Source organism: Hydra vulgaris, chromosome 14 (assembly GCF_038396675.1).
Source record: "Hydra vulgaris chromosome 14, alternate assembly HydraT2T_AEP".
NCBI lineage: Eukaryota > Metazoa > Cnidaria > Hydrozoa > Anthoathecata > Hydridae > Hydra > Hydra vulgaris.
Genome location: NC_088933.1, coordinates 19,688,132 through 19,710,320, shown reverse-complemented (window position 1 = coordinate 19,710,320; position 22,189 = coordinate 19,688,132). Strand labels below are relative to the sequence as shown.

Here is a 22,189-nt window from a genome sequence, read left to right as displayed (position 1 = left end):
CCCTATACTCCTTTTAATTTACATTAACGATCTTCCAGATATTCTCACATCTAAGGTGGCATTGTTTGCTGATGATACTACCATTTATTCTTGTCGTGATAAGAAACAAACACCCTTTGATTGCTTGGAGGGGGTATTTGAGCTTGAAAAGGATCTCACTTCTGCTACAGCATGGGGGTCACAGTGGCTGGTGAACTTTAATTCAGATAAAACTCAATTTTTTTCAGCCAATTGTTATCGCAATAATTTAGATCTTCCTATATTTATGAACGGTGATGTACTCGATGTGTCACCTACTCTTCATCCTCTAAGATTAACTCTTACTTCCAATCTTTCTTGGAAACCATATATCAAATCAGTTGCAAAATAAGCATCTGCTAAGGTTGCATCTCTTTATCGAGCTCGTCACTTTCTTACTTCGGATTCCATTCTCTATCTCTATAACTCTTAAATCTGGCCTTGTATGGAGTACTGTTGCCATATCTGGGGCGGGTCTTCTAATGATGCCCTTTCTCTTTTAGACAAGGTGCAAAAACGCATTGTAAACATAGTTGGACCTGCTCTTGCAGCCAACCTCCAAACATTATCACATCGTCATAATGTTGCTTCTCTTTCTCTTTTCTACAAATACTATAATGGGCAATGCTCTAAAGAGCTAGCGTCTCTTGTGCCATCTACTAAAATTCAATCTCGTGTTACTCGTCATTCAATTAAGTCTCATCCTTTTTCTGTGATTGTTCCTAAGTGCTCCAAAAACTCTTATTCGCCTAGTTTTTTTCCTCGAACATCAATTCTTTGGAATTCGCTTCCTTCATCTTGCTTTCCTGATTCATACAATTTGTAATCTTTTAAGTCGTCCGTCAATCGTTATCTTGCTCTACAATCTTCATTTTTTCTCTTCCAGTAACTTCCAACTTTAATTAGTGGCTGCTTGCAGCCTTGTTAAAAGCAAAGATGTTTAAAATATATATATATATATATATATATATATATATATATATATATATATATATATATATATATATATATATATGTGGCCAATTCCATAGTTCAGTGACGCATCATGCGGAGGGATTTTTTTTAATAGAAATTTTTCTATAACTCAAAAATAATATTTTATTACTCTAAATAAATCTTGAATTAAAATTTTATAATATAAACTAAACACAATTGTATTAAAATAACACTGCTACATAGCAAAAATTAAAACATGAGTTCAGTGACGCAACGCAGAAAAAAGTGCTTTTTTATCAGCATACTTTTAAATGGAGTTTTCGCTGAAATTTTAATTCTTGTTAGATTTTTTTGTTGTAATTTATTCATTTGGCAATAAGGTAGTCATAAAAAAAGCCACAAACAATAAAGTTTTCATATCGTTTTATTTTACAGAAAAAAAACTATCAGTTCAGTGACGCAACGTTCAGTGACGAAACAAAAAGACGAAATTAAAATCATTTTAAAAAGTTTTGTTGTTTTGTAATAAATTTTAATTATACTCAGGTGAAAATAGCATCGGAACAACGTTATCATTCTAAACATAAAAATAATGTGATTTTGATATACCTTTGATTTTTCTTGAATAACTTAAAATTGAAATGAATACAAGTTCACTTTTTTGTTATCTTGTATCGTTTTCTGACATGTGAATTACAGATATTTGCAAATCTTGTAATGCTAACGCAAAATCTGCTGCTGACCTGATTTCGTATTGACTAGTTTTAATTCTCAGGGCTGCGATTCGCTTAACAGTAGCTCTTATTCTGTCAACCACTCCTTTCCCGTGCATCGCTGCAAAGAAATGCCAGAAGAATTTTTTATGAAAACGTTTTTCAAAACGTTTTTGAACTGAGAAGTGGCATTATCGCTGAACATGTGTACTTCTTTGACTTGATCAGGAATAAAGTGAAGGATTTTGTCAACGTACAGTATAACGGAAGACTTAGTATGATCAGTTGAATCTGAAACTATGGCAAATGTTTTTAACTCAATGTTCCAGACTGCTAGGGTCATGATAGAAAACTTGATTTTGACCAAAATGAGCCGCTTGTGGCTCATTTTGATAGAAACACCTAGCATTTTCAGCCCTGTCAACTTCGATTACTGCAATTTCAGAATTAATATTTATCGAAACCTTCCTCAGTTTATTAAAAATTGTTGATTGGTTTTTCTTTACAAATGCGTGTTTAACGAACTTATCCCGCATCGCTGATATGTGTTGGATGAGTTCTGTTACAGTAGACTTTTTTGAAATTTTTTCAATGTTTGCATATGTTTTAGTTTCAGGCTTTCTCCACTCGTCCCAGGATACTTCGAAACCAAATGTATTAACAGTTTGCAAGTGTTTATCGAACTGTTTCATACCTTTGCATGCAACGCATTTGTCATAGGCGCAATCGTATGTGTACGGTTCACAAACAAAGTTATTTATCATTTCAGATCCAACTTTGATTGAAGGCGCTTGAATTGATTTTGTTAATGCATTTAAGGCAAATCGCATATTTTCATGCAAACTACAAACACAAACATTATGCGGAAACTTTGTAACTGATTTTACATTGCGTGGACGAAGGTCGCAAAGTTTGCTGAGTCCAATTTTTATGTGCAGATGCTTTTCCTTGAATAACACGAAAGCTTCTTTTAGCGTATAATATAAATGACGTATCTGAATATTGCTTGCTTTTCCGTCAGATAAATGAATTCGAGTAACATCTTTTTTGTTTGGTGATATTTGAAAACTTCATCTTCATTATAAAAGTTTACAACTACTAAAACATCGCTTTCAGAAAGACCATACAGCTTTGAACATGCTGGAGGTAGACCCGAATTATCTTTACAAGCAGAGCTATTTGAAAGAATAGAAAGAATTTCAGATTGTTTCTCCTTTGAAGTTGGTAGTGCTTTTAAAACTTTTTTCAATACTTTTCCTCTTTGTTGAACGTTTTTAAAAGATGAGCTTGGTCTTTGATATTGATTTAAAAGTTTTCTTTTTAAAGCGCGACTTTTTAAAACTCTTAATTTTGCTTTAGCAGCATAAGCTGCTTTTTTATTAGGATCGGCTTTCAATTTTTCTCGATATCTCTTAGATCTAACTCTGGACATTTCTTTCTTTTTATCAGCATTCCGAGAAACATAATAAGCTTGGTATTCTGCATAACGTTTTTTTTTTACTTCTAATTTTGATTTCATTTCTTAAAAATTTACAACTTTATAAGAAAATGTTAACATAAATCCAAAAGTTTACTAATATTTACTAATAGCCCTTCACAATACGAAAATGCAAAAATTTATTTGAATTTGAAAAATTTGAAAACCCACAACGAAATCTGAACTTTTGGATATATAAGTAGAAAATCACTTAACAAAATTTTTTTTCATTTTACACTGTGTTTCATCAATAGACTCATCAGAAATGAATTTCTGATGAGTCTTTATTGATGAAACACAGTGTAAAATGAAAAAAAATTTTTGTTAAATGATTTTCTACTAATATATAATTTTTTGGGCCCCCTTGACCCCGGGGATCGGGGTACGGGGTCAAAACCCAGCTAAGAACCTTCTCCCCCTCGAGGACTACCCCCATGCCAAATTTCATCGATATCGGTTTGGATTTCTATAGAGAACAAACAAACACACACACAAACACACATGGCCCTTTATATATATTAAGATGTGAGTGTGTAAATATACAGGGCACAGAGGCTATTCTAAACTGCTTTCGATAGCATCAACCGTATTTGGGCGCCGCCTAAAATAAAATTTGAGGACCTTATTTATTTATTTATTTAAACGTTTTTTTTTTACGCTTTTGCAGCAAACATCGTTGTTTTTACAAAAAAAACTGCAACTTTTTGCTAAAGTTTGCCGGAACGAGGGGGTACTGCCGCGCAAAACTTTTTCCTAGAATAGGCCATGATATATATACACATAAAAAATTTTTAATGTCTTAAAATAACGAGGCAATAACAAAATAAGTAGAAAATCACTTATCAAATATATATATACATACACACACACATTTTAGATATTACATACCCAAACCACAAACCAACCAACAAAACTAACATAACCAAGCAAACATAACATAAAAATGACTTTTAGCTACTGCTACAGGATATTTTGGTTCTTTATATATAGAATAGATATAAAGAAAGTGTTTTTATTTCTTGCATAAAAAGTGTTTTGGTTTTTTGTATACAAAGAAAATGATAGGAGTCTATATCTGAGTGCTAGTACAGGAGTGCAACCTTGACTATAGTAATAGCTGCACTCCTGCAATAGGACTCAGATACAGCCCTTTATCATTTTCTAACTGTAGTGGTTTTAGTACCTGTCTATCTCCTTCACAACTTTCTTGAATTGCTCATCTTGTTCTTCCAAGTAGCTCCTAATTTTGTGTCTCAATTTATTTAGATGAGTGTTCAGCATATGAGGTTTTAGGGACATCCAGCACCCAAAATCCAGTGCCAAAAAAAATTAATAAAATTATTCAACAGTTGCTTATAGTAAGTGCATGGAAAGCAATCGATAACAGGGCTCAAATTAGGCATATTGCAATTGCTTCATCTTTTTGCGACATCTTCGCAACTAATTTTTTTTTTTAATATTTAATTATTAAACGCAATTAGTTTGTTTTTTTGTTAATTTTTTTTCTTTTCTAATATAGTATTTTTTTTTGGCCATTTCTAAAAGTAATGTTTTTGTCAAAGTTTTTTATTAGGGGTCATAAAGTACGTCACGCTAAATTTATCTTTTGAATAGAAGTGTGATCTTTTCTCTCTTGCGCAGAGATTTTATTCATCATAAAGCACTTTTGAATTTAAATTACTTAAAATTTCTGTGGGGAAGCCAATATTATTTTAAGGTTATATTTAGTTTGATTTACTGAATGGATAAAGTACATCATAGTAAATTTACCTTTAAACTAAATCAAAACAACCAGTTAAATTACTACAGTGACTTACAGTTACTCAAATATTTAAATTTACTTAATATATTCAAAGACTCACAAAAATTAGCCATATAAATGTTTCAATTTATATCTTATATGTTGTTAACACATAATATAAGCTTCTTACTAAAATCAAATTATATTTGTCATACAACATTTCAGTTGTTAAAGACTGATACTAGCCCAAAGACACAGAAAACAACACAATTTATTAAATTTTTCCTTGAAGCAAAGCTAATCTCAAAGTCTGCAATGTAAGTCTTAAAGTCTGCAATGATTTTCCAAAAGTATTTGTTGCACCAAAAATATCATGATGCAGTGTGATGTTTTTTCAGACGAAGGGATTAGGCTTAGAGTAGTGTAACCAACTAATTTCTATTATGTAGAAGAACAACATTTAAAATTTTGGTAGAGTTGTCTATAAAGAGCTGCCAGTTTGAAGGTTTAAATAGTGATGCGCTGTGTTATGGAAGTTATATTATGCCAAAAGCAAAAAACATTCCAAAGAGTAAAAAAACTAAAAAAAGGTTTATGTTATTCTTTTTATAACTTATCAAAGATATTTCATGATCAGATGTAAATTTGCTGTTGACTTTCACTTAATATTTGTTATCTTAGACCAAAAATACTCCCACAGGCCACATGTGCATATGATAACATACCCACAGTCCACATATGCACATGAAAATACTTCCACAGTCTACATGAAAATACTCCTGCAGGCCACATGTGCACATGAAAATACTCCCACAGGTCACATGTGCACATGAAAACACTCCAACAGGCCACATGCGCACATGAAAATACACACACAGGCCACATGTGTTTATCACCTAAACTTTAAAGTTTAACTTTTAAAGAAAAAATTTTAAAAATGTAAACTTTACGGTTTTTAATTTTGAAAATATAACTTTGATAAGTGCTTTTTCAATACTTTTGAATTTTTATTTAAAAAATGCATTTTCTAAATCTACAAACCCTAATAATAATAAAATTGCTTTAATGTTAACATTATGAAAATAGAAATATAACAGAAGAACAATTTTACAATTTCACCAGAACAAAATGCTAAAATACTAAAACAACAACAACAGAATAGTAAAAAAAATGATGATGTGTAATACTTTATTATAATAATGAATAAAGTGATAATGAAACGATGACATGAGTAAAAATGACATGAATAAAATGATGGCATGAGAATGATGAAATAGAATAATTAATTGATTCAATGATTTAATGTTAAAATTATGAAAACAGAAATATAACAGAAAAATAAAGAAAATAAAAATAATATTATTAAAAAAAATTTCAACAGAGCAAGATGTTAAAAAACTAAAACAACAACAGTAAAAAAAAAATTAAAAAAAAAGGTGTAATATTTTTTATAATGATAAAATGATAATGAAATGATGAAATGAGAATGATGAATTAAAATAATTAATAGAACTAAAATAATAAGATATAACAGAAAAATATGAAATAATTATCATGGTAAAGATGAAAACAGAAATTTACCTAGCTTTTAGATAAAATGATCGCTTTTTACTAACAATACTAAATTCACTTGTCATATCTTCAAATTCAGGGTATTGAACCTGCATCAAAAATTAGATTTGCAATAACATGATGTCTATTCACAATAACATTTACAAAATTATTAATAAAATAAAATATTCAACGATTCATCATTTGTTTAATCTTGTAAATTGGTACCTGTACTAAATGTACTTGTTTTAATAAATAAAATGATCTATAAAATAATATATAAAATGGTCAGTTAAAGTAACTTACAACCATTTCAGTTAAAGGAAGTTCATGAATCAATTTAAGTTGTGTTTGACCAACAGAAGAGCAGTATAACAAAGTGTCAGTGAACTTAAAAAATTAAAAACAACATAAAAAAACATTAAAACCTAAAATAACAATAAAAAATAACAAATTGAAAAAAAAAATTAAAGAACACCAGTCAAATGACATTAAATGAAATCAAATAGTTAACAAATGAAATCAAATAGTTAAGAAATAGTTAATAAACTTTTATTTTACAGGAAAAAGTTTTTAAAATTTTTTAAGTTGTAGAGAGTTTTGAGTTGTATTTAAATATATAACACACCCCTTCCAATCTATTGGCTACAGAATGTGTGACAAATGAGCAGGTAAGCAAATTAACAATATATTGTTTTGTATAAGTACAACCTGTCTACTATCATTACAACATAGTGTCCATAATGTCCACTTTTGACTGTTTATTATTAAAATAATAAAATAAATATCTTCAAGATAAAGTCTGTACATGACTAATTTTAGTTACAAAAATCATTGAATTGAGGTTACCAATAAATCAAGACCAGTAGATCGTGTCTAAAAAAGTGTTGAATTAAATGGCTGTGTGTCCTTTGACCAATCAGAGGCAGTTAACCACTAAGAACTCCACTTGTTATGAACAAAATGGTGCACAATAAAAAAATTGGAGAAATCTCAAAAAAGTACAAGTATAAACTATTGTTTACAATTAACATAAATTCTTCTTTATGTATCTTCCATAAGTCATTTATCATCCATATCTCTTATTTAAAACATTTTATAATGTATTTTACATTCATAGGTTGTTTTTTCTGTCTACAAAAAGATTTGATTAGACTTTGAGCTGAAGTTTGTTTATACTCATTCTGCATAAATTATTATGTTTTTACTCATTTATTCTGCATAAATTAATTTAGAAATCTAAAATGCAATAGCTGCACATAAAATTTATGCAAAAAACAAAGCTTATCTTTTTAAAAATACTTTTATCTTTTTAAAAATATTTTTTTTCCAAATTAGGTAATTTAATTTTCTTGACTAGTCTGCAAAGATTCTTGACTAGTCTGCAAAGTTACACAAAAAAATGACCACTTATAAGGGGGAAAAAAAATTATGTGTCCAAAAACTTTTATATCGACTTATTCAGAAAAAGATTCTCTACAACGCAATCAAAAAAATATTTGCAAAAATGTTTATTTGATAACTGTTTAAGTGTAAATTACATACTCTAATTTTCTCTATATAAAAGTATATGATAATAGTTTAAAAATTATAAGCAAAACTGTTTATAATTATGATGATGATCATGTTTGACATAAATGACACATTCAACTTGTTATTACAAGCTATAAAAAAGTAATACCAATCAAACTTACTAAAATTAATGTATTTAAATAAATCAAACTTACTAAAATAAATATACGCTGTTGTAGTTCTTTTCTGCTCATCTTTTGTAAAGAACCTTCCTTTACTAGAAACTAAATATTTAATTAAATAAATTATGTTTAAATTCAAAACTATCATTTGACAAAATAAATCATACTCTTCCTGGTTTAAATTCAAAACTATCATTTGATAAATAAAAACACACTCTTCCTGGTTTGATGAGATCTTTATGATTGACAATCATTGATTGGATGCGTAAAACTTCCTGAAATTTTTCCTAAAGTAAAAATAAATATATTTTGCATTAAAAAAACATGCTTTTTTTACATGAATTGCAAGCTGAAAATTGCTAAATTGTTTGAAAAATAAAATTCTTAAAGTCTAAATCTACTTAAGTAAAATTTAAAAAAATAATAAAAATTTTTCATTAAATATTTTGAAAAAACTTTAATCAAAATCTAAAATCAAACATAAAAATTGCAAAAAAGATAAAAATTCATCCTTCAAACTTTTATTTAAAAATAGACCCTTCATCAACCACTGGTCTATATATAGGTACACAAACAAGTGTTCAAAACTCTATTTATTTATTTAAAAATAGATCCTTCATCAATCACTTGTAAGCGTGATCCTTCATCAATCACTGGTAAGTACTTGTTTAGCAAAAATAAAATTTAGCAGAGTGCAATAAAATTAAAGAGTTAATAACTGTTATAACCAGGGATGTTAACCAGAAAAAATAAAAGCAAAATGAAACTTGCAAAATGATTTATTTAATAAAAGTGTTTTGCAATAGTCCCTCGTAAAAGGAGCAAAACATGTAAAAGATGCTTTACACAATACTTTACGGAAAGACTCAAAAACATTCATTAAACTGTTATACAAAAGAAAAAAATATTTTTTATTATTTAAATAAAAATACTGTTAAATGATTCATTATGTATATAATATTATTTATTATTTAAATAAAAATGTCGTTTTTAATTTATTTAAATAAAAATGACATTTTTATTTAAATAATAAATAATATTATATGCATAATAGTTCATCAAATACTTTTAAGAAAAATCTTAAAAATCACTTTTATGTAGTGATCGACCAAAATTTAGTTCAGTTAGACCAGATTTTTCTGTTCCTGGTCTGGTTTATTTAAGATTTCGATTCAAAATGCTACCAAAAATAGATATTATAAAGCTTTATTTAGCACTATAGTGTTATTACGAGGGTTGTTTCTGAACTACCTAGCCTAACAAATAAAACACAAAAATTTTGAAAATTTTTTTTTTTTATTTCTCAACATAGTCCCCTTTTAGCTTGATACACTTTTCTATAGTAAGAACCACTGAACTCTGCAAAATAGCCATCAACCCCAGACTCTACCTCTTCATTTGTAAAAAATATCCTCCCACCAAGCCATTTTTTCAAGTTTGGAATTAGAAAATAATCTGATGGGGCTAAATCTGGTGAATAGGGTGGGCGAGAAAGCAATTCCAACTTTAATTCATTAATTTTAGCCATAGCAATAATAGATGTGTGAACCGGTGCATTGTCTTGATAAAACAACACTTTGTTTTTCCTTGATTTCTTCACTTAAACGCTGCAATAAGTTTGTATAATATGCACCGTTGATGGTTTTTCCTTTTTGAAGATAATCAATGAAAATTATCCCATGCGCATCCCAAAAAACTGACGCTATAACTTTTCCAGCCAATGAAGTTGTTTTTGCCTTCTTCGAAGCTGATTCTCCCCTTTTGGTTCATTGTTTCGACTGTTCTTTTGTTTCAGGAGTGAAATGATGAACCCATGTTTCATCTATAGTTATAAGTTGACACAAAAACTCAGCCTTATTTTTGTGAAACATCGCTTAACAATTGATCGAAACATCCTCACGACGTTGTCTTTAGTCAATTGGCACCCATCGTGTATGGGTGCCGATTGACCAAAGACAACATCGTGAGGATGACATCAAAAAAAGGAAGTACATCGTATCAATATGCGATGTACAGCACTTTTTGATATTCCTGCCATATCAGCTAACTCACGTACTTTCAATTGACAACCGTCCAGTATGATTTTGTGGATTTTCTTATTCATATCTGGCGTGGTGACCTCATTTGGTCAACCACTGCGGGGTTCATCTTGACAGGTCATACGGCCTCTTTTAAACTCTGCAACCCAATATTTCACAGTTGCAAATGAGGGAGCAGACTCCCCTAGAGTAGAATCTAGTTTACTTTTGATATCGGTTGGACTGAGATCTTTTAAATAAAAATATTGAATGACATAATGATGAACAATTTTCTCAATACTAAAAATTTACTGAAAACGTTCACTATTAATGGTCGCTAATCTGAAAAGAAAAAAAGAAAAAAAAAAGAAATTAAATTTCACAGTTAAGCTTTCAAAGGTTAAGGCTTTCAGCCATGTTTTTTTTTCAAAATTTTTGTGTTTTCTTTGTTAGGCTAGGTAGTTCTGGGACAACCCTTGTATCATTAAAAAAAAAAAAAAAACAAAAAAAAAAAAAAAAACGTTTTTTAAATTAAAACAAAGCTTAAAAATTAATGGAAATAAGATTTGGCTTTGTTTGAAAATCTATTTGTTGTTTCTCTTCAATCAACTCTTTTTAAGTTTAGCGCAACTGTTTTTATTGCATTCACGCAATAATTTTCCTGTTTGAAAACAATGTCTGATTAGACAACTACTACAATTGGACAAGTTCAATGCTACAATTTCCTTAAGAGAATTGTAATGTTAAAATTGTTAATATTTGTCAAAAGAGCAAATAGTTTAATATTAACCATTTATATTGATTTATGTTAATTGTTCAAAGGGAATTTTTGTGTAGCAATCATTGAAATAAATATTGTAAATAAAAACTTATCAACTATATTTTTAACATTTGTACTTGACGCAAACTAGCAACATTGAAAAACAGTATTATATTTCATTCTAACAAAATGAAAAACAGGTTTAGCATGGAAATACATGAAACATGTTTAGCATGAAAAAAATTGAAGCAGACAATCTAAGAATGGTTCAAGTGGATCAAACAACTCCAAAAAACAAGAATTATATGAACTAACGTCACACTTGGTAATTAATCATCCTGACATCAAACTTACGCCAGAAGGTTCAGGAAATCAAAAAGCCAACAAAAAACTGAATTGAATTTAAACAAGAAAAAGACAGTTTCAATCTTTAATATATGATAAAAAAAACAAAGAACTGCCATGTTAAAATCAATAATTCTAAACTGGGTTCGAGCCTCTTTAAAAATTAATTCAAATTTTGAAAAAGGCCAAAAATTTCACAAGTCAATTTTTCAAATGATGGTTCTTGACCTCCAACAGTGGTCTGTTGTCAATGATGCTGGGTTTTTGAGGCACCATGCTCTTGTTGCTCCAAATTACAAAATTGCTAGCGAAAAATACTACAGAAGTTTACTGGATCAACTTATGAAAAATTAAAAAATGCTCTCAAAGAAAAATTGGTTCAACCAGAAGCTGAAAGTATGTTATTCTATCTTAATACATGGTCATCATTTCATCATAGCTATAAGGGAATGACAGTTCACTTTATTTCCAAAAAATTAAAACCGTGTTAAATTCTGCATCTCTTGTTCTCAATTTGATGAAAAGCATACCACAAAAAAACACTTTCAACAAGATCAAAACAACAGCAGAAGAGAGGGAAACTTCTTCAAAAATTGAAGTTTGTCTAAGAGACAATGCAGAAAATGTAGTAATGCAGCCTTTAATGAACCAAGTTGTAACCATGAGTCAGCTGGATGCCTTAACCACTCTCTTTAACTTGTGATAAAAAAAAACTGTTTTCAGATCCAATCAGAGTCGAAAACTCTGTTCTTATGCATGTCATTCTACTGCTTTCTCCACTGAACTCTACAGATATCACGAAATCCAAATGGATATAAAAGACAGACATGACCTAAAAAGCAATGTTGCCACAAGAACTCTACATATTATATGATTGAGCAAACTTTACACTTTAAGCCATGCTGCCACCTTAACTAACAACAATTATTAACAAATATTAACAACAATAAGTCAAAATCAAAATAAATTAAAAGACAATAATAAACAAAGTTTGAAAAACAATCTCTAGCAACGCCAGTGTCTAGGAGTTAAAAATTGTTATGAAAAATGCAATGGAAAAACGTTTTTCAGCCATTAAAAAAACAGAACATTATTCAGTTACCACTCTGCTTGATCCAAAATACAAATGGTATTTTTTTCAGATCTCAAGCTACTTTGCAAAATGCTATATATGTTGTCATGTCTTAAATGGAAACTTTTGACCTCTTGAAGATGAACTGACTCCAGCTACTTAAGTTCTATCTGAAGACAATGAAAAAAACACTTTTTTTCACATAATGTCAAAAGTTATTGCGAAAATAATTTTTAAATCTCAAACTCAAATAGAACTAAATGCACATTCATCTTCTAAAATGATAAAAAAAAAGCGTTGAATGATTTTTTGGATTACCCAATAGCTTCTAAATGCTTTAAGTTTTAGAAAAGCTATGAAAAGAATGTAAAACCTAAAATAAAATGTTTGTTTTTACAATTAAAATTTTTTTACAATTTAAATAAAATGTTTGTTTTTAAAATTAAAATTTTTTTTACAATTTAAATAAAATGTTTGACTTTACAATTAAGATTTTTTTTACATTTTAAATAAAATGTTTGACTTTACAATTAAGATTTTTTTTACAATTTAAATAAAATGTTTGTCTTTATTAAAAGAGAAGAATATATTATAAATTTCATCATATGCAATTTAAATAGTAGATAAAAAGCCAACTTTCAAAAAGCAAACCATTACACTCACTTGAAACAAAGACAGTTAGAAACTATTCTAATAAACTCATAAGATTTAAAATTAAATGAAAAAAAAAAGAAGAAAAATTAAATAGATATAAAATTATAAAACTTTTAATTGAAATTTGATTCTCCATTATTTGGAGACCTGAAGTTTGATGGATGTTTATCAATTATTAGCGCTTTTAAATTAATTTACAAAAATAAAAAAAGATGGTAGACCTGCATATCAGTTTAACAGTGATGCGAGAAGTCGATACAGAAAAAGTGGAGGGTAAGCAACCCAACCTGTGCCATTAAATAAAAACAATGCATATATTGATTTTGTAATGAACTTATTATTAAGAAAGAATTTAGAAATTATTTTTAACCATATCAAAACATCTGAAGTTTGCAATAAAAAGCATAATCTTTCTATTTTAGGAATTAAAGTACATGATATTGTTTGTTATTTATAACCTTGATTCAAGCTTTTAACAAAATGAATGAATTTAATATAAACCTTTAATTAATACAGCAACTTTCGTCTTTTTCCATGTCTTCATTTTATTCCAAATCTAAACCTGAAACACATCTAGCTCTTCCCTTTCGATATTGTTATTTGATGGTCCAAATATTTTATGAACAGATTTATGATTTATTTTATGAATATATTTTTATGAATGTATTTCTTATGACATAAGTTTTCTTACTTAAGTGACTGTTCCGCATGGTTTTCTGAAAGAATTCATTTCAAACAGCTAACATTTTGCAATTCTGAAGATAACATTTCATTTAAAACATTATGGTACATAAAGATGTTTAACTTTTACAATTTATTTTAAAATTATTTAAGGAACAAATTTTCTTAATAGGCTTCAAAATGAAGTTTGGCAAATATGCTTGTTTCACAAGCGCTTTACTTTCACAAGTGCTTCCAAATGTTACTTACAAAATTGCTTTGTATATAGCAAAAAAATTTTATTCTGAAAAATAACTTGTAAAGACTATATTTTAGAATGAGTACTTGCAAAATCAATATTTGGTACAAAAAAAACTAGTCCCTTATTATCAATATTCTTTCAAAATAATTTATTTTTCTTTAAATTTACAAAACCTTCTGGTTAACAATTCTAGTTATAACACATTTTAAAAAAGTGTTTAAAATGTTTTAAAAGGAAAAAGTTTCTCCAAGAAAGTGTTTAAAATGTTTTAAAAGGAAAAAGTTTCTCCAAGAAAGTGTTTAAAATGTTTTAAAAGGAAAAAGTTTCTACAAGAAAGTGTTTAAAATGTTTTAAAAGGAAAAAGTTTCTACAAGAAAGTGTTTAAAATGTTTTAAAAGAAAAAGTTTCTACAAGAAAGTGTTTAAAATGTTTTAAAAGGAAAAAGTTTCTACAAGAAAGTGTTTAAAATGTTTTAAAAGGAAAAAGTTTCTACAAGAAAGTGTTTAAAATGTTTTAAAAGGAAAAAGTTTCTACAAGAAAGTGTTTAAAATGTTTTAAAAGGAAAAAGTTTCTACAAGAAAGTGTTTAAAATGTTTTAAAAGGAAAAAGTTTCTACAAGAAAGTGTTTAAAATGTTTTAAAAGAAAAAGTTTCTACAAGAAAGTGTTTAAAATGTTTTAAAAGGAAAAAGTTTCTACAAGAAAGTGTTTAAAATGTTTTAAAAGGAAAAAGTTTCTACAAGAAAGTGTTTAAAATGTTTTAAAAGGAAAAAGTTTCTACAAGAAAGTGTTTAAAATGTTTTAAAAGGAAAAAGTTTCTACAAGAAAGTGTTTGAAATGTTTTAAAAGAAAAAGTTTCTACAAGAAAGTGTTTAAAATGTTTTAAAAGGAAAAAGTTTCTACAAGAAAGTGTTTAAAATGTTTTAAAAGGAAAAAGTTTCTACAAGAAAGTGTTTAAAATGTTTTAAAAGGAAAAAGTTTCTACAAGAAAGTGTTTGAAATGTTTTAAAAGAAAAAGTTTCTACAAGAAAGTGTTTAAAATGTTTTAAAAGGAAAAAGTTTCTACAAGAAAGTGTTTAAAATGTTTTAAAAGGAAAAAGTTTCTACAAGAAAGTGTTTAAAATGTTTTAAAAGGAAAAAGTTTCTACAAGAAAGTGTTTAAATAAAAAACTAAAATATTACTGTTGAAAAATGGAAAGGGAGATAAAAACACAGAATTTACATAATGACTATTCAACTAGTTGTGTTTAAATATTTGAAACATTAAATAAAATAATTATGCTTTTATCTACCAATTTTACTTACCAAAAAAAAAAGTATGGAATTTTAAGCACTAGATGATTTTACATTTCAAACATACATTCAGTTTTGGAGCAAAAAAACATGTCTTTGTTGCAAATTACAAGCCAATATGTTGTGTTGCAATTTACTATTTAAAAATCAACTAAAAGTGTCACCTATCACTTATTAGTAAAAATATGTGTTTATAAATACTTTAGTTGCTGCATTTTTAAAAATATATTTTTTTTAAATTTCATCTTACGATTTGAAAACATTGAATTTTTACCTTAACACTAAAATGTTCATATAACAATAGTATTAACCATTTACTTATCATATTTCTATATAATATTCTATATATAATATGTAATATAACTCTATATATAATATTCTATACGACAAAAATCTAAAGTCCAAAAATGCAAAATACCAGTATCTGAAACTCTAGTACCAGAAATACAAATGAAAGTCATATGAGTCAGACATTTTACTGACCAGCACAACGAGTATTTTTTTATTATTATTTATATAATATATAAAAATTTTAAAACTAGTTTTTATAAGACATATAAAGTGTTTATAATGTTGACAATTAATTATACATATAAAGTGCTTACAATGTTAACAGCATGGCATAAATAAAGTGTTTACAATGTTGACAGCATGTTGATATTGTACACATATAGCGTGTGTACAATGTTAACATTATGCCATACATATAAATTGTTAACAATAAGTTATGAATAGTTTAAAGTAATATTTAAATATAAAATCAGCATCTAATGCAATAGCATTTTGATCTCTTTTTTTTTTCTTTTTTGAGAAAACAGTAAATGTGGTCTTTTGTACACAAGCTAATACTAATACATAAATACCTTATTTTTAAAAATTGTAAAAAACTAAAACAAAAAAACTTACTCCTTCCTTCATGCTCTCATTGATGTGGTTAGCTATTTCAGAGACAATTTCTACTCCATCTAATGAATACATTTTATTTCTTAATTAGAATAAAAAGACAACAAATAATAATAAACAAAGTTTAGTTAAAATAAAACTACTAAAACAACATTAGGAAAGTAATTAATTAAATAAAGAATTTAAAAACTGTAATCATACTTAGAACATTTTAAAATGACATTTAGTTAAACAAATAATCTTACATATCTAATGACATTGATCAACTCCTTAAATTGATTAAAGGTTTAAATTGATGCAAAAACATTTTAAAGTTTTTAGTATATTACCCATAATAATTATGAAACTTTGTTTATTAAATGGATAAAAATAAAAATTGATATTTTTTAGAGAATTGAGGGAAAGAATGAGCATAAGAAAGTTCTTCTATTTAAATATTATAAATGAAAAATATGTGCAGGCGGTGAGATCTGTGCAAGGACACGCCCCTGATGAGTGGCGTTAGTTTAGGTCTCGGGCTCTCCGAAACGTCATTGGTGATCGCAGTGAATTCCTGAGGAGGGGGATCACCATTATCCACTACTTAATTCTGACTGGTTATCATAGCACCAATATTTTTTTACCTCTTACACCCACGTATTATAGCGCTTTGTGAGCTTTATATTATGAATTTGTTACATTAATGACATTTATATACTTTTATGTCCCACAGGTGATTATTAGTTTTCAATTTATTATTTAGAGTTTAGACCATAAATAGTAGCACATCTATTAGCCTGTTTTTTCTTGTTATATTGCCCGAACAATCATTTTTTATCATTTTACTTAATATTTTATTATCTACTTATTTTATTTTATTGTTTTTGTAAGGTGCGATAATTTCAGCCATGGTTACCATTAATAAATCTGCGGATCTATATTGACTTGTTTACTCATAGACCATTGTTTTATCATTTGTTTAGGATGACTAGATTTATTGTTTACCCTATCCCTGAGTCCAAAAATTTTATTCCTTTTACAAAATAGTGTTTACATCCATTTATGATTCTCATCCAATGACATTATCTACAATCTACTTCTATTTTCACATTTTCTCCCAGGTCTACGTAACTGGACGGCTCCGTTGGTCACTTTTTGTGACTATTGTGTCGCATAAACAAACAATATGATGAAAATAAAATGAAAAATATAAATAGATCCTGAAACAATTGTTTTAGGACCTACAATAATATACTAATATAAATATTATTTATATTATACAATAAATAATAATATAAATATATAATTAAAAATTTACTGATTCTATTAGCTAATTAAAACATCCTAACAAAGTTACTAATTTAAAGCATTAATAGATAAAATTCTAACTTTTCAAATAAAAAACAAAAATAGGAGAGAAAAACATTTATAAAAATCTAAAGAAATAAACAATGAAGCTTAAATAAAACTAATAATTAAATAAATTAAAGATATAAATGTTTGATTCTTTTTTTCCTATGTTTGTGTATTTTTCTTTATAAAAAAATGCATAAATATATATACACAAAAATAGGTGAACATCAATTTGAAATTAATTAAAGGTTCATTGGATTTATTCATTTTTCAAAAGGTCATAAACCATGACCCTTGATATCTTGCATATATATTTGTGAAATTTTCTTCTTTAAAAATACATCAATCTGTGTCTCAAGAGAACAAGAACTTCATAAAGATTTTAAAAAGAATAATGGTTTTAAAAAAAATTAAATACAAACTTTATACACAAAAAACAACATTTTCAAACAAAAATTGATTTTTAATAACCTCTTGTATCCATAATTTTTACAATTTTTAATTAAAAAAATTGTAAATTCAAAAATCTTTATAAAATTCTTCTTCTGTTGAGTCCAAGATAAATAGATAGATAGATGACTTTGGAGAATAAATCTCTAATATATGGCTAGTAAGGATCATGATGGGCGACCTTTTTTCAAAGAATGAATAAAACTAATGAATGTGTAGCCTATTTCAATTAGTAAATTAAATCCAGGGGTGTGGAGTCATAAAAACATATATATATATATATATATATATATATATATATATATATATATATATACACATATATACAAAAAAATATATATATACATATATAATACACATATATATATTAGGGTTATACTTTTAGTATAACCCTAATATGTGTGTGTGTGTGTGTGTGTGTGTGTGTGTGTGTGTGTGTGTGTGTGTGTGTGTGTGTGTGTGTGTGTGTGTGTGTGTGTGTGTATAATATCAGCCCTCAGAATAAGAAAATATGAGGTCGACAATAAATTGCCAATTTCAAACAGTTAGAGGTTGGCAAAAAAAAATTGAATCAAAGGAGTTACCATAAAACATAGAAATGAGTTTGGCGATTTTTAACCAACCTTAACCACCCTCAGGCTGGCAATCATCACCAGACGCCAATCCCAATTCCGAGGAGTAATTTTATATATATATATATATATATATATATATATATATATATATATATATATATATATTATGTTAGTGTATTCCACAAATAGAGTGCTCAATGTTCTTAAAGAACAGAGCAATAATAAATAAGTAAAAACACTCATCTAATTTTTAGTTGTCTTCAACATTATGTTTCTCCATCAGTAGGTTCATCAGGAAGCTTCCTGATGAACCTACTGATGGAGAAACATGTTTCTGAAGTTTTTACTAATTTATATATATATATATAATCTTTGTAAGTCATTTTCTTGTTATACGTTAAAATATGGTTAGAATTCAATAAATACAGCTGCGTATAAACTTTTTTTAAAATATATATATTTTTAATAATATATAATTATTTCGATATTTCGCTGATCTATCGTGATCAGCGTCACCAGGTATAATAAATAAAATAGTTACAAAGAAATCGTTATAGTAAAAACAAACCGTTAAAAAGATAACACTAAAAAGCCAAAATATAATACAAAAAATTTTTCCTCAAATAACTGAAGTCAGCAGATTTTATTAAAAAATGGCCCCCAGGTTTTAGTTGTCACGTTATCACCGTCATCCCGATTGAGAACCACATCACCATTTCTTAACTCCTGTCGAACCCTAGCTTTGCTTATTTCGAGTGACTCTCTGATTTTCCGAGTTCGATATTCTGGGGCTACAGATAATGTTTTGGGGTGCAACCAATCAAACTTACCATGGTATGTTTTGGAATGTTCAGTTGCACCTGAACTGGACCATTTTTCTTTTAAGCTGTTTTTCTGGTGTTCAATACATCTCGATATCACCTTCTTTTTAGTTTCACCAATGTATATCGAACCGCATGAACATTTAGCTGGTATACGCCAGGGTTTGTATTTAGTGGTAGTTTAGTTTTATTGTTGCAAAAAATATTTCTTAAATTGGGAATTGATGTGAAAATAACCTTTATGTTTTGTTTTCGAAATTCTTTACGAAGTTTTGGACCAACAATTGGTACCCAAGGTAGTTTTATAAAGGGTTGGGTATCTAATGGTTGACATGTGGTGTTTTTTAAACCGTTTTTTAAAAAGTCTATAGTAATATTATTTAGAATGTTCTTGTCGTGGCCATTTTCAACAAATATGTCTATTAGAAAATCAATTTCTTTTTGAAGGTGTTTTTGAGAGCAAATTCTTTTTGCACGACATAAAAATCCTTTGAAAACGCCAATAATAATGTTAGGATTAATGTTCGAGTTAGGTTTAAGTTGAACATTTGTAATAGCCTCCTTTTGATGTATTTGAAATTCATAAGCTCCAGAGCCTGTGTTTGTAATATTAATATCTAGGAAATTGAGTTGTTTGAGGTTGTTTTCAAGTTCCACTGTGTATTTTATGGCAGGATGTTGTTCATTAAGGATGTTCAGGAACAGTTGTTGTTTTATTGAAGCGAAGCGAGCGTGACAATCATCTACATATCTCTTGTAAGTTTTTGGTTCGGATGTATAAACTATTGCTATGTTAAGGACCTTTCTTTCTATATTTTGTAAAAACGCTTCCGCCATAACAACCATTAAAGATAAACCTATAGGACCTGAATTAGGTATTACTCGGATATTGTCTTCATATAAAAAATAGCATATGCTTAATGAAAGTTCAATTAATTGGTGAATGTCTGCAAGAGTAAGTTTAGTTCGAGTTTTTAAGTCATCAATGTCAGCGTTCAATATATCAATAATAACCGGAATTGCTTCGTCAATAGGTATGGATGGATATAAATTGACTATATCAAATGAAACTTGAATTTCGTTAGGATCTATTGTCCATTGCTTAGCTTCATTTACAAAACTATTAGAATTCATAAGTCTATTTTTATTTTTGTTCAGAGTCGGTTGAATAATTTTAACAAGATAATCAGATGTTCCATAAGGTGGTGTGTTAATTGTTGATACAACGGGGCGCATTGGGTAATCTTTTTCTGGTTTTTGAGCTTTAATCATTCCGTAAATCCTTGGTGGGTTACAATCTGATGGATACATTTTAAAGTATGTATTTGTGTCTAGCTTACCTTCTTTTCTTAATTTGCACAATTGTCTTTGAAATTTAGTAGTCAATGTGGATGTTCGATCATAATCAATAATTTTGCTATTTTTTAATGGTTCTTCTAATTTGAGAGATACATCATTTTGGTTTAATAATGTGAAACCTGTGTCTATATCGAAAGGGTATATCTTAATATTAAAATATATATATTTAAAAAAAAGTTTATACGCAGTCGTATTTATTAAATTCTAACCATATGTATATATATATATATATATATATATATATATATATATATATATATATATATATATATATATATATATATATATATATATATATATATACATACATACATACACATTTTTTATGTTTTCAAGGTTTGCTAATAACTAAACAAAAATTACTTGCCTGTTATATCCTTGAAATCCACACTATCTTTGGGGAGATTTTTCAAATACTCTATATAAATCAAAGTAACATCATATAATTTAAAAATATTAAAAAAATGTAACAAATGTTGTATTATATACATATATATATATATATATATACATATATACATATATATATAAATATATATGTATATAATATATATATGTATGTGATATATATATGTATATAATATATATGTATATAATATATATGTATATAATATATATATATATATATATATATATATATATATATATATATATATATATATATATATATATGTATATAATATATATATATATAATATACACATATATATGTATATAATATATATATATATATATATATATATATATATATATATATATATATATATATATATATATATATATATATATATATATATATATATATACATACATATATATAAGTAAGATGTCAAATATCTTCAGTAAGCCATCAGCATACTATACATCAGACTGTTCTTAGTTGAAGCAAAGCAATTTAAATAAGTTTTTTTTTTTCTATTTTTTTTTCCATTTATTTCTAGTTCATTTTTTATTTTTATTGGACATTTTTGCTAATTAATTAAAGGGAATTTAAAGGAACAAGCTAATTTGAAAATTGTTTCAAATTACTCTTTTGAAACCATGTTTCTAAAATATTTTTATCAACATGCCATTTATTCAATGGTATATTAAATATGATTATAACCTTTAAACTCAACTTAATGAAAATTATTTCAAGGTATGTTACAGCAAAGAATTACTTTTAAAGATTCTGGACAACAAATTCTTCTCCAGCCAGGCAATGATGCAAAATATATTTAGAACTTATGTTTACTTCATTTACTTATTTATAAAAGTTAATTAAGCTTAAGAATATTTATGTGTGGCATTTTTATAATAATATAGTTCTGCTATTTGATCTTATGAATTCAAATATTTATAAGTTGTACTAATTTTATTTAATGATAAAGTATAATTTTGTGAAAATAAAATAAAAACTATATTTTTTCCTCATTAATTATTTTGTAAGTATATTTTTAGAGATATATAAGTATAGATAGTAGAGATTTAGATTACTTTTATTTTTGTTTTTTTTGTTTTTTTTGATTTTTTTAAGTACTTATTTATTTTAATTATTATTTAGTCTATTTTAATTTC

General features: G+C 27.2%; 1 protein-coding gene across 1 annotated transcript in view; it reads right to left on the bottom strand.

The window, feature by feature from the left end:
- LOC101234523 (FYVE, RhoGEF and PH domain-containing protein 6) overlaps window positions 1-22,189 on the bottom strand; it is a 69,899-nt gene that overhangs the window by 9,232 nt on the left and 38,478 nt on the right. The window contains exons 12-17 of the mRNA XM_065817665.1: window positions 21,000-21,050; window positions 16,099-16,157; window positions 8,346-8,417; window positions 8,164-8,232; window positions 6,743-6,826; window positions 6,467-6,546 (exon numbers count right to left, since the gene is read on the bottom strand). Of these exons, the coding sequence (XP_065673737.1) occupies window positions 6,467-6,546; window positions 6,743-6,826; window positions 8,164-8,232; window positions 8,346-8,417; window positions 16,099-16,157; window positions 21,000-21,050 (415 nt within the window). The remainder of the gene's footprint in view (window positions 1-6,466; window positions 6,547-6,742; window positions 6,827-8,163; window positions 8,233-8,345; window positions 8,418-16,098; window positions 16,158-20,999; window positions 21,051-22,189) is intronic.